At 44.2% G+C, this 14,178-nt stretch overlaps 1 protein-coding gene across 1 annotated transcript in view; it reads left to right on the forward strand.

The window, feature by feature from the left end:
• Positions 1-7,467: 7,467 nt before the first annotated feature.
• Positions 7,468-14,178, forward strand: part of bicdl1 (BICD family like cargo adaptor 1) — a gene marked incomplete at both ends in the record, with an annotated part of 36,209 nt that continues 29,498 nt past the window's right edge. Inside the window, 2 exon segments of the mRNA XM_080498930.1 lie at positions 7,468-7,854; positions 12,590-12,805. Coding sequence (XP_080355056.1) covers positions 7,468-7,854; positions 12,590-12,805 — 603 coding nt within the window.

Genomic DNA, 14,178 nt, shown 5'->3' on the forward strand with positions numbered 1-14,178 from the left:
GCAGGGTACTGGCAGGTTATGAGCTAATAAAACTAGTTGGTATTGGCAGGTTACTGGCAGGTTAGGAGCTAGTAAAACTAGTTGGTTTTGGCAGGTTACTAGCAGGTTATGAGCTAGTAAAACTAGTTGGTATTGGCAGGTTACTGACAGGTTATGAGCTAGTAAAACTAGTTGGTTTTGGCAGGTTACTGGCAGGTTCTGAGCTAATAAAACTAGTTGGTATTGGCAGGTTACTGGCAGGTTATGAGCTAATAGAACTAGTTGGTATTGGCAGGTTACTGGCAGGTTAGGAGCTAATAAAACTAGTTGGTATTGGCAGGTTACTGGCAGGTTATGAGCTAATATAACTAGTTGGTATTGGCAGGTTACTGGCAGGTTATGAGCTAATAAAACTAGTTGGTATTGGCAGGGTACTGGCAGGTTATGAGCTAATAAAACTAGTTGGTATTGGCAGGTTACTGGCAGGGTATGAGCTAATATAACTAGTTGGTATTGGCAGGTTACTGACAGGTTATGAGCTAGTAAAACTAGTTGGTATTGGCAGGTTACTGGCAGGTTATGAGCTAATAAAACTAGTTGGTATTGGCAGGTTACTGGCAGGTTATGAGCTAACAGAACTAGTTGGTATTGGCAGGTTACTGGCAGGTTAGGAGCTAATAAAACTAGTTGGTATTGGCAGGTTACTGGCAGGTTATGAGCTAATATAACTAGTTGGTATTGGCAGGTTACTGGCAGGTTATGAGCTAATAAAACTAGTTGGTATTGGCAGGGTACTGGCAGGTTATGAGCTAATAAAACTAGTTGGTATTGGCAGGTTACTGGCAGGTTAGGAGCTAGTAAAACTAGTTGGTTTTGGCAGGTTACTAGCAGGTTATGAGCTAGTAAAACTAGTTGGTATTGGCAGGTTACTGACAGGTTATGAGCTAGTAAAACTAGTTGGTTTTGGCAGGTTACTGGCAGGTTCTGAGCTAATAAAACTAGTTGGTATTGGCAGGTTACTGGCAGGTTATGAGCTAAAAAAAACTATTTGGTACTGGCAGGCTACTGGCAGGTTAGGAGCTAGTAAAACTAGTTGGTTTTGGCAGGTTACCAGCAGGTTATGAGCTAATAAAACTAGTTGGTTTTGGCAGGTTACTGGCAGGTTTGGAGCTAATAAAACTAGTTGGTATTGGCAGGTTACTGACAGGTTATGAGCTAATAAAACTAGTTGGTATTGGCGGGTTACTGACAGGTTATGAGCTAATAAAACTAGTTGGCATTGGCAGGTTACTGGCAGGTTATGAGCTAATAAAACTAGTTGGTATTGGAAGGTTACTGACAGGTTATGAGCTTATATAACTAGTTGGTATTGGCAGGTTACTGACATGTTAGGAGCTAATAAAACTAGTTCGTATTGGCAGGTTACTGGCAGGTTATGAGCTAATAAAACTAGTTGGTATTGGCAGGGTACTGGCAGGTTATGAGCTAATAAAACTAGTTGGTATTGGCAGGTTACTGACAGGTTATGAGCTAATAAAACTAGTTGGTATTGGCGGGTTACTGACAGGTTATGAGCTAATAAAACTAGTTGGCATTGGCAGGTTACTGGCAGGTTATGAGCTAATAAAACTAGTTGGTATTGGAAGGTTACTGACAGGTTATGAGCTTATATAACTAGTTGGTATTGGCAGGTTACTGACATGTTAGGAGCTAATAAAACTAGTTCGTATTGGCAGGTTACTGGCAGGTTATGAGCTAATAAAACTAGTTGGTATTGGCAGGGTACTGGCAGGTTATGAGCTAATAAAACTAGTTGGTATTGGCAGGTTACTGGCAGGTTAGGAGCTAGTAAAACTAGTTGGTTTTGGCAGGTTACTAGCAGGTTATGAGCTAGTAAAACTAGTTGGTATTGGCAGGTTACTGACAGGTTATGAGCTAGTAAAACTAGTTCGTATTGGCAGGTTACTGGCAGGTTATGAGCTAATAAAACTAGTTGGTATTGGCAGGTTACTGGCAGGTTATGAGCTAATAAAACTAGTTCGTATTGGCAGGGTACTGGCAGGTTATGAGCTAATAAAACTAGTTGGTATTTGCAGGTTACTGGCAGGTTATGAGCTAATATAACTAGTTGGTATTGACAGGTTACTGGCAGGTTATGAGCTAATAAAACTAGTTGGTATTGGCAGGGTACTGGCAGGTTATGAGCTAATAAAACTAGTTGGTATTGGCAGGTTACTGGCAGGTTATGAGCTAATATAACTAGTTGGTATTGGCAGGTTACTGGCAGGTTATGAGCTAATAAAACTAGTTGGTATTGGCAGGTTACTGGCAGGTTAGGAGCTAATATAACTAGTTGGTATTGGCAGGTTACTGGCAGGTTATGAGCTAATAAAACTAGTTGGTACTGGCAGGTTACTGGCAGGTTAGGAGCTAGTAAAACTAGTATGTTTTGGCAGGTTACTGGCAGGTTAGGAGCTAATAAAACTAGTTGGTTTTGGCAGGTTACTGGCAGGTTATGAGCTAACAAAACTAGTTGGTATTGGCAGGTTACTGACAGGTTATGAGCTAAAAAAAAAACTAGTTGGTGTTGGCAGGTTACTGACAGGTTATGAGCTAGTAAAACTAGTTGGTATTGGCAGGTTACTGGCAGGTTATGAGCTAATAAAACTAGTTGGTACTGGCAGGTTACTGGCAGGTTAGGAGCTAGTAAAACTAGTTGTTTTTGGCAGGTTACCAGCAGGTTATGAGCTAATAAAACTAGTTGGTTTTGGCAGGTTACTGGCAGGTTATGAGCTAACAAAACTAGTTGGTATTGGCAGGTTACTGACAGGTTATGAGCTAAAAAAAAAAAAAACTAGTTGGTGTTGGCAGGTTACTGACAGGTTATGAGCTAGTAAAACTAGTTGGTATTGGCAGGTTACTGGCAGGTTTTGAGCTAATAAAAGTAGTTGGTATTGGCAGGTTACTGGCAGGTTATGAGCTAATAAAGCTAGTTGGTATTGGCAGGTTACTGGCAGGTTATGAGCTAATAAAACTAGTTTGTACTGGCAGGTTACTGGCAGGTTAGGAGCTAGTAAAACTAGTTGGTTTTGGCAGGTTACCAGCAGGTTATGAGCTAATAAAACTAGTTGGTTTTGGCAGGTTACTGGCAGGTTATGAGCTAACAAAACTAGTTGGTATTGGCAGGTTACTGACAGGTTATGAGCTAGTAAAACTAGTTGGTATTGGCAGGTTACTGGCAGGTTATGAGCTAATAAAACTAGTTGGTATTGGCAGGTTACTGGCAGGTTATGAGCTAATAAAACTAGTTGGTATTGGCAGGTTACTGGCAGGTTATGAGCTAATAAAGCTAGTTGGTACTAGCAGGTTACTGGCAGGTTATGAGCTAATAAAGCTAGTTGGTATTGGCAGGTTACTGGCAGGTTATGAGCTATGTAAACTAGTTGGTGTTGGCAGGTTACCAGCAGGTTATGAGCTAATAAAACTAGTTGGTACTGGCAGGTTACTAGCAGGTTATGAGCTAGTAAAACTAGTTGGTATTGGCAGGTTACTGACAGGTTATGAGCTAACTAAACTAGTTGGTATTGGCCGGTTACCAGCAAGTTATGAGCTAATAAAACTAGTTGACAGAGTCCAGGTGTGTTTCAGTAAAGTCAGCAGGTTTAATCTACCAGATGTTTCTTCAGGTGAGACGTTCACAACACTTTCACTGCTGGGAGGCGTCATTAGCATTGTACAGAGAGGTGAAGAGGCTCCTCTGACTTTAAAGCAGCAGTATCCATGGCAACGCGTCAGTGCCGGCCAGCCTGAAAGTGTCGGGACGTGTCGCAGTGCCAGTGGACGTCACAGCGGCATTTCTCATTTATTCCATCTGATTTTCTATTGTAATCCTGCTCAGTAATCCCAGTTTTTATCCAATATATCTGTAATAAGATTACAAATTTTGTAGTATTTACTGTAATGGATTACAATTAAATTTGTTTTGTATCCTAATTACGTAATGCCGTTACATGTAATACGTTACTCCACAACCATGGTTATTGGCAGTAAAATTACTGTAAGTAATAGATTACTGAAAATAATAAATCACTGAAAGAAATCTATGAAAAATTTTAATTATTAAGGGAGCAAACATTCATTTACTCATTAACAACTCCTAAAGTAATTGATGGTGGTGATGGAGGCCTTGGATCCCCCTGGCGGTGGGGAGCAGTGCTGCAGCTTTGGGAGAGTGTGGCCAGGGGCCCCTTGGTGGGGGTCACGTGATCAATCAAACAGATTTTACAGGGTTCACCATGCAGTCTCTTTGATCTCAAAGAAACATGGTTCACCCCACCCCCCTTCATCATGAGGATGAGTGACTATGGATGCACAGGGCCCAACACTACATTTGACCTGTTTTGTAAAATGGACAATAGTTTTCTTTTACCAAACACTGTTGAGTCCCTCATTCCCATGTCATGACACTTCATTGCTAGAAACTTTGCATTGGGAAAGCATGCTTCCTGAAGAATGTAGACATTGTTTGCCAGGGTCAAAATAACTTTGGAGAGTCACTTCTCTGCACTAAGGCAAAAGAAAATGTTGTCATTTTCCATACTGATTTGGTTATTAATGATCATTTTTCTGATATAAAACTTTGCTATAAAGCTTCTTGCCCATGTCTGCCGCCGGTCTCTGACACAGTTTTCCAGCTCTTTTAAGCGTGTAGGAGACCCGGTCGCACATTTGATCACTCTGCAAAGTTTTTTTCTTTAATCTGTGTTTCGGTCATGACTCATTGCTGACCAGTTTAAAATGGACTGTTTTTCATTTCTGCAATACAGCTGCCATAATTATGTTGAAGCAGTTTGAAAAATATATATTTACGATTGAAAAGGAACAGTAGCAAGAATTTAGCAATACAAACTAAGCTTAAGAACTTTATTACCACATATTGATAACTCAAGCCTCGCCTTGTTTACACAGCAACATGAAGTGAAAATGTGTCATTTATATGTTTTTGTTTCAGAAAAGTTTTGCATTTAACAGCAATGTTTTGAAAATGACGCTGTTTAAACGACAGCAGCAGAAACACTGAAAACAATGTAGTTAGCATGTCGCACGACAAGTGAGTGTTGCTTGTATTTCTAATGAAACCACACACATGCACGCACAGAGAACAATACGCTATAAACATAAAAAAGAGGGGATTACGTGGACATTTGTATGGACAGACATTGAAGATGGATTGTTATTGTGAAAGCGTATTTTGTCATAAAACCATCTTTGTATTTTGGTTTACTGCCTGATAAGCTGGTGTGGACAGGACACCACGAAGCAGCTTGGCATTGAGTAAACAAAGGAATCAATCATATATTATGTATCAGCAGCCGCTGGACTGCTTTGACACAAACAACTTGGAATCTTTCAGCGTCCGCACAACGTATAACTGCAGAGATACTGTCAAAGTGGACAAACACATTGAGGATCATAGCGGTACAGTGATCCATGTCTCACCTAAACCAGGGCAGAGTGACAAATTCATTTTATTATTGGACTATAATTCTACATTCAACAACATCCTTCTTAACAAACCGGTGAGCGGAGGACACCACCGATTGGGGTTCATTGCTGGGGGGGACGAAGTGGAACAGCTGACAGGGTGGTGCTGAGAGAACAACCTGTTCCTCAACACCTCAAACACAAAGGATCTTGTGATAACCTACAGGAAGAAGAAAACAGATGTTGCACCACTTCTCCTCAGCCTGCAGAACCAGCAACCACAGTTAGCAGGAGGTGCTAACTACAGGAGAAGACACCAGCTTCCCTCCAGCAGGACAACAACTGAACTCCTTCAAGGAAGTGGGAACAACAACTGGGCTTTACCTGAGATTAGTTAAACCTGATGCTATGATAGAACTGTTTAACTTTATGAAGATGTGTTGGTTCTGTTACAGTGATTGAGGTCTATAGATAATGATATTAGGAGCAGTGATCAACCTGTAAACCAACGTTTACAACGAAGCACTGAAGAGTATAACGGGAGGAAGGATAGAGGCCCAGGAGGGACAAACAAGACAGAGTGCAAAAAGGCGATTCAAAAATAAAGCAAAATCAATCAAATATTGGCAATGAAAATAAACTATTGAGATACAATTCACAAATACTCAACATAACAACAACAAACACGAATTGAAAATAATAATTAAAAAAGTGCATGTTTAACTCCGTTGCATATACATTGCCCCAACAATTAACATTAAACAAATATACAAGTTTAGGCACGGTTGTGACAACAATGTTGTTCTTCCAATAACTAAGCTTTAAGATGTTTGGTAAAACAGGTCAGAGTTCACGTGCTTGAATTCCCGGTGTGAGAAGCATCAACAGAAAAAGTGGCTTGACAAAATGTATTCTTTCTAAAAGGAATTAAACAGTCACCTCTAGAACAGGTTAACGAGGGCCTGACCTGCATCTTAAACATTTCTGGATTGCTGAAAAGTCCCTGCAGCATTTCCTTGTGCTGAGGAGGAACAACATCAACCAACTGTAGGTTAGTTCTCTGTAGAGAACGTCCTTACACATTATGTGTGTGGTACACCAGCACAGGCCTGTCGGGTGTCCTCTCCTCACATTGGAACACCGAGACATTTCACACTGTTTGTAAAACATGTATTTTGCAACAGCTATAGCGGAATGTTGTTTTTGTTGTTGAACATTTCACTGTATTTTACACCAGAAGGCATCCTTAAAACTATGTTGAGATTGTAGTCATTGCTGCTGGATGCCCATGTAAAACCTCATAGACAATGTTTATATTTTATTTATATCGTTGTACTAGATTGATGTAAAACCCAGATGATCTGTGTCGGTGTGTTTTCAGGTTACTTCTCTTTGCTTGCTGCATCACAAGAGAAAACGCCGCCTCCTCATTTCACCTGTTCTCACGCTCGTTCGCTGGATGTCACAGACGAGCGCGAGCAGCACCAAAATATGGCGCTATCGTTCTCAGCCAATCGGCGGCCAGCGTGCAGCGGGCTCGAGGACGCGTCACTGCCGTGGCGGTAGCGCGCTCTCAAGAAGGCAAGAAGAGGAAGAGGAGGCATCGGGGTCGCGCTAGTCGTGTTTGGCTGCTGAGTAGCTCCGGTGTAACATCATGGGGGACCCGGGACCCCGGGACGGGACCGGGCCTGGCCGAACACGGAGCGCATCGAGGCGCTTCATCCTGGGATAAGACGTCGGCGCGTCCTCGACTGAAGCAGCCGCCAGTGAGCCGCAGACGAGGCTCTGCCGCCGGCAGCGAGTCACAGTCCGACTGGGAGGCTGAGCGAGAGACGTGAGGAAACTGTGACCGCAGCGGGCACTTTACGATCCGGACCCGCGTGGAGCTGCGGCGGTAATGGGTGACACGTCGAGCCGGCCCGGTGTGCCCTGCCCAGCCGGGGCAGAGTGGGTCCACCCGGATTGAGAGAGAGAGCGATCGGCTTCTCCCCCCGGCGGGCGGCGATGTCCGCCTTCTGTCTCGACCTGCAGACGGTTTCAGCACCACTGGAGCTGGACAGCGACTGCATGGAGCCCCGGAGTGGCGCCGCCGCCCAGGAGCCCGTCGGCGGCCGCCAGGGTGACCCGCTGCGGCGTGCCGGCTCCGGAGGCCTCGGCATGGCCTTGGAGGAAGAACTGGCCATGCTCACCGGGGACCAGGGCGCCGGCGAGGAGCCGTCCGACCTCGAGGCGCCTGCGGTGGGGCACAACTCAGACTTACTGTCGCTCTTCCGTCAGAAGGAGAAAGACTTGGTTTTAGCTGCTAAACTCGGCAAAGCTTTGCTGGAGAGAAACCAAGACTTGACCAAGCAATATGAGAAAATGCACAAAGATCTCAACGAGAAATTAGAGGTAATTACAAATAGAAAACACATTTTGACACCAGTGTAGTGATAGATTTGGTATGTTCTCACGATAGTAAGCTTTAGGCCTTTGTGCTGTAAAAACAACAACAACAAACAAACAAACAAACCAAAAAACCTCAAGGGGGCTAAAACAAACCCGCTGATTGTATAACCGCATGTATGTGCTTTGGCATGAGGGGAAGTTACACAAACTAATTTAAAACTGAGGTAAACACGTGGCCCAACAACAGATACAAAGACTAATCCTCTGGTGGACCAGGGCCTACTGTACCTACTGGTCCTCCATCTGGTGGACCAGGGCCTACTGTACCTACTGGTCCTCCATCTGGTGGACCAGGGCCTACTGTACCTACTGGTCCTCCATCTGGTGGACCAGGGCCTACTGTACCTACTGGTCCTCCATCTGGTGGACCAGGGCCTACTGTACCTACTGGACCTCCATCTGGTGGACCAGGGCCTACTGTACCTACTGGTCCTCCATCTGGTGGACCAGGGCCTACTGTACCTACTGGACCTCCATCTGGTGGACCAGGGCCTACTGTACCTACTGGTCCTCCATCTGGTGGACCAGGGCCTACTGTACCTACTGGTCCTCCATCTGGTGGACCAGGACCTACTGTACCTACTGGTCCTCCATCTGGTGGACCAGGGCCTACTGTACCTACTGGTCCTCCATCTGGTGGACCAGGGCCTACTGTACCTACTGGACCTCCATCTGGTGGACCAGGGCCTACTGTACCTACTGGACCTCCATCTGGTGGACCAGGGCCTACTGTACCTACTGGTCCTCCATCTGGTCGTCCAGGGCCTACTGTACCTACTGGACCTCCATCTGGTGGACCAGGGCCTACTGTACCTACTGGTCCTCCATCTGGTGGACCAGGGCCTACTGTACCTACTGGACCTCCATCTGGTGGACCAGGGCCTACTGTACCTACTGGACCTCCATCTGGTGGACCAGGGCCTACTGTACCTACTGGTCCTCCATCTGGTGGACCAGGGCCTACTGTACCTACTGGACCTCCATCTGGTGGACCAGGGCCTACTGTACCTACTGGTCCTCCATCTGGTGGACCAGGGCCTACTGTACCTACTGGTCCTCCATCTGGTGGACCAGGGCCTACTGTACCTACTGGACCTCCATCTGGTGGACCAGGGCCTACTGTACCTACTGGTCCTCCATCTGGTGGACCAGGGCCTACTGTACCTACTGGACCTCCATCTAGTGGACCAGGGCCTACTGTACCTACTGGTCCTCCATCTGGTGGACCAGGGCCTACTGTACCTACTGGTCCTCCATCTGGTGGACCAGGGCCTACTGTACCTACTGGACCTCCATCTGGTGGACCAGGGCCTACTGTACCTACTGGTCCTCCATCTGGTGGACCAGGGCCTACTGTACCTACTGGACCTCCATCTGGTGGACCAGGGCCTACTGTACCTACTGGTCCTCCATCTGGTGGACCAGGGCCTACTGTACCTACTGGTCCTCCATCTGGTGGACCAGGGCCTACTGTACCTACTGGTCCTCCATCTGGTGGACCAGGGCCTACTGTACCTACTGGACCTCCATCTGGTGGACCAGGGCCTACTGTACCTACTGGACCTCCATCTGGTCGTCCAGGGCCTACTGTACCTACTGGTCCTCCATCTGGTGGACCAGGGCCTACTGTACCTACTGGACCTCCATCTGGTCATCCAGGGCCTACTGTACCTACTGGACCTCCATCTAGTGGACCAGGGCCTACTGTACCTACTGGTCCTCCATCTGGTGGACCAGGGCCTACTGTACCTACTGGACCTCCATCTGGTCGTCCAGGGCCTACTGTACCTACTGGACCAACATCTGGTGGACCAGGGCCTACTGTACCTACTGGACCTCCATCTGGTGGACCAGGGCCTACTGTACCTACTGGACCTCCATCTGGTGGACCAGGGCCTACTGTACCTACTGGACCTCCATCTGGTGGACCAGGGCCTACTGTACCTACTGGTCCTCCATCTGGTGGACCAGGGCCTACTGTACCTACTGGACCTCCATCTGGTCGTCCTCAGAGAGATAAGCTCCCGTTAATCTTCAATGCCCACAGCACTTTTTTGTTTGTTTTGTTTGTTGTTGTTGTTGTGGGGTTTTTTGTTTTTTTGGTGGGGGTTGTTCTGATTTCCTATGATCTCTCATTTTTCTTCCTGCTTTTGCCCAGAGATGAAGACACTGGCCACACAAATGCACAAATGCTTCAGGATTGAATGTAACCACAACAACAACAACAACAACCCCCATGTGAGCTGGCAGTGGCTGGTGCTGCAGTGCATCTGTCTGCTTGTCACTCGCATCCAGACAATTGAAAGAAGCAAGCGGCAATTTAAAGTGTCAGTGTGTGAGCTAGAGAGCCTTGAAATCTTCTGAGTCTCTATTATAACTCTGCAGCAGATTCAACTGCTGTTTTCATTTCAGCAAGTTTGGACTTTGTTGCACTTTTGTAACAAAACTGCAGTTTTGGGTCTAAAAAAATACTTTTTTAGCCGTACTCTTGACAGAAGCGTTTTGTTATTTAGTATTAAAGTTATAAAAGTTTTAGTACTAACCAATAACAATTTAAAATAGATTGTGACCTCAAGTGTTCATGAATTTCTTTTGCAATTATAGAGCGTAGGTTTTTGCTTTGTAGTACTTGATTATTTTTGACAACTTTCTTTTCTTTTCTAAATTATTAACTACAAATATTAAATTCAATTGATTTGTATAGCACCAAATACAACACAGTAATCTCAACTAGATTTACAGAGGAAGTCCATCAATTCCACATGAGCAACCACTATCTTTATTTTCCTTACTTTCCTTTTCATTATACATTTGTTGCTGCAGGTAAAATTTTAGTTGGCATCAATTTAAATATCAGTACCGTGACTCCAATTCCTGGCTCTATTAGTCTAAAGGACCAAAATATAAGATGAAGTAAGAATATGGAGACTTTCACCATGAAAAAAAGGAGACTGGTGAAGGTGGTGTATGTAACAGTGAACATTAATGATCGAGCTCATTCAGAGAGGAAACATGCTCCCATCCAAGGTCCCTTTCAAAGAAATGAAGCATAATTAGCATAAATCGTTCAGAGGCCTCCTTTTACTAAATATACAGCATTTAAGGTGAAATATCTTTACTTTTTTCTGTTTTAATTCAAAATGGCCCATTGACTGTAGCGTTAATACCAGTTAGCCTCAGTTCTGTGCATATGTGCAAGCTTTCCCTTCACCAAGAATATGTGAGACGATACAACATGTAAAGATGAGTGTGTAAGTATTGGGTTATTAGAAAACATTAAATGGAGAGGAAAGTGAAATAAGGAGAAAAGATACACACCAAAAAAAAAAAAATGTAATTACCAAAAACAAAACATCACTGAGAAGGCCATTATGTTATATAGTTTCTTTTTTACTGACAAAGTAGAGAAGCATGTTTTTATCTGATCGGGCACTTGTTTAAGATAGACGTCATCAAACATCAGATGATAAAAAAAGAAAAAAGAAACCAGCAGCTGTTGTTTACGCAGCGACAAACTGTGTTTCCTTAAAGTTCCACCTTGGGAGCTGTTTTTAAAAAGCTGGCTTTTCAGTGTCTGTGAGCAACGTTGTCTTGTACACAAACACCCAAAATCCCCACAAAGGTTTTCTGTCACTGGAAAACATTGTTGTGTAAATTAATGAGACGTGTGACTCGGAGAATAGTGAAGATTCAAAGCAGCAACATGTTTGTGTCCATCCTCTTTTTGAGAGAAATGAAACAAAATCAAAATAAAACATCCTTCCCAAGGATGCTTTTAACCCACTTACAATATTCAACCACATTCATCACTCCTCCCTTCTTCCTAGTTTGTTACTACACTTTAAATTGGAGTTTTGTGTATGAATGCAGGACTTCCCATCATCAACTTTGAATTCTACACAAGAAGTAATACTGAATACATGGGGGTCATGAGTAAGACAGCAAAACTAAATACACAATCCCTTATAGTGTATTCACCAGCATATGGCGACAAAAACTAGAAACTAAATTAGATCTTCAAAAAGAGGAAAAAGCCAAGAAAGAAAGACCTGAGCGGGAGTTTTTCCGGAAGATGCAGGGCAGCAACATGTTTCCAGTCTGACCTTTATGAGAGAAACATTTGAAGCATCTGAATCAGATGATAGACTTAAATGTTTGCAGTCCTGAGCTAAAAGAACCAAAACACACACAAAAAAACAAACTTATTTTTGGCTGCTGCATGATAGGACAGTGGTTTGCACTCTGGCCTCACAGCGAGAAGGTCTGGGTTTGAATACTGGCTGTGGCCTGTGTGTGTGTGTGTGTGTGTGTGTGTGTGTGTGTGTGTGTGTGTGTGTGTGTGTGTGTGTGTGTGTGTGTGTGTGTGTGTGTGTGTGTGTGTGTGTTTGCCCTGTGGTGGGATGGCAGCCTGTTCAGGGTGTAACCTGCCCTCACCTATGGTTAGCTGTGATTGGCTCCAGGATGAAGTGGTAGAGAAGATGGATGGATGACTGTGTGAATGCAAGGCAGCCCAGTGGTTCTCTCTGTGTTTGGAAAAGCTCTCGCCCCCAGTGACCCGAGGTTGGATAAAGTGGTCTTGAACACCGATCGCTATGCACTACTTTAATCAATGTATCTGTTCTGTCCAAAAAAAATCAGATATTCATGACTCTCTCTCTTTTGATGGTTCCCCATGCAGCACTTGGAGCAAGAAAAGCATGAGTTACGGCGACGTATGGAGAGTCGAGAGGGAGAGTGGGAAGGCCGCGTGGCCGAGCTGGAGACGGATGTCCAGCAGCTGCAGGGCGAACTGGACTGTCACCAAGTCCAGCTCAGAGAGGCCGACAGGAACAAGACCAAGGCCATCAGCGAGCTCTCTGAACAGAACCACAGGCTGCTGGAGCAACTCAGTCGGGTGAGGAGCAGCACGTCAGTGTGTGTGTGTGTGTGTGTGTGTGTGTGTGTGTGTGTGTGTGTGTGTGTGTGTGTGTGTGTGAGAGAGATACTGCTCCTGGCTGGCTGGGCCGGTACAGGGAGGATTTAATTAGTCAGGGTTTTGAGTCACCATGTCACGTGGTTTTAATGCTGCTTCAAATGCCCTTCCAACCTTCAGAGGAACACGTCTTGTGCTGCACACAGACCAGAGTGCCTCTCCTCTGCCTGGCTTCAGGGCCACTCCCTGCAGCCCCAGTGTGCCCGGCTGCTCTGACACATGGTGTTCAGCCAAGTGGGTGTTCATCAGGCCTCGGGGCAGACCTGTCTCCATGCAGCCCGTCGATCCTCCCTTACGCCAGTTATGCTAACTCATCAATATAAATGTGCAGCTTCCAGTTCTTGTGGTCGGTTATTCAGACAGATTGGACAGCACACTCTGCATATTGACAGGTAATCACCGTACAGTTATGGGGAAGCTTGACAGAGAGGTTCATTCTTACTGGAGGATGTATCTTCCCTGGATATGTGGGGTCCTGACCAGCAGCAGGTGGAGACTGGAGGAACAGAGAGCGCTAATGTTTGTGGCTGCAGCGGATTAATCCATCGTAAGGAGCTCAGTCAGTACGACACCTCAATCTGTCCAACCCCAACCAATGTGGTCAGGCTCAGCGCCACTAAAATCAACGTCTTCATGTCAGACTTTACTTCTTGGTATTGCAGTCAAAATGTAGTTGGGTCAATTAATGTTGAAACTGAACTCAAACTGAAGTGAAAATAAAACAATGAAGCTCAAACAATAGTTGTAAAAAGTCCTCATATTTAAATTAATGTCAGAAAACCATTTTCAAAGTAACATTTTAGCTGCGTTTGTGATTGATGTTTTGGCCTTATTTTGTCTCCCAAACCTGTTATACGATCATTACAGTAAATCCCACGTTGAAAATTTGAAGCTGAAGTTGAATTATGATTAAACTAATATCAAGTAGAACGTAACAGTAAAATGTTCAAATTAAAATCACAATTACAATTTGAAGAATAAGGAGAAAATGTAGAGAAAATGTAATTTCAGAGAATAATGTTGAGACTTTACTCATGGAATTGCATCTCAGTTGTTCATATAAAGTTTTTTATGATATTTCTATAAAATTATTCTATCAAGAGAAAAATGTAAAGAGTCTGGCAAAAATGTTTAAAATAAAACTGAACAACAAAAACAAAAAAATGAATTAAATACTTCAATTCACAACAAATATCACATTCATCAAATTATTGTCTAATGAGGTTTTGACTCATTTATGAAGAATTTGCATTTTATTTGAGTAATTATAGTTTTTTTAATTGTTATTTATTTTT

The sequence above is a fragment of the Blennius ocellaris genome, assembly GCF_963422515.1.
Source record: "Blennius ocellaris genome assembly, chromosome: 7".
Taxonomy (NCBI): domain Eukaryota; kingdom Metazoa; phylum Chordata; class Actinopteri; order Blenniiformes; family Blenniidae; genus Blennius; species Blennius ocellaris.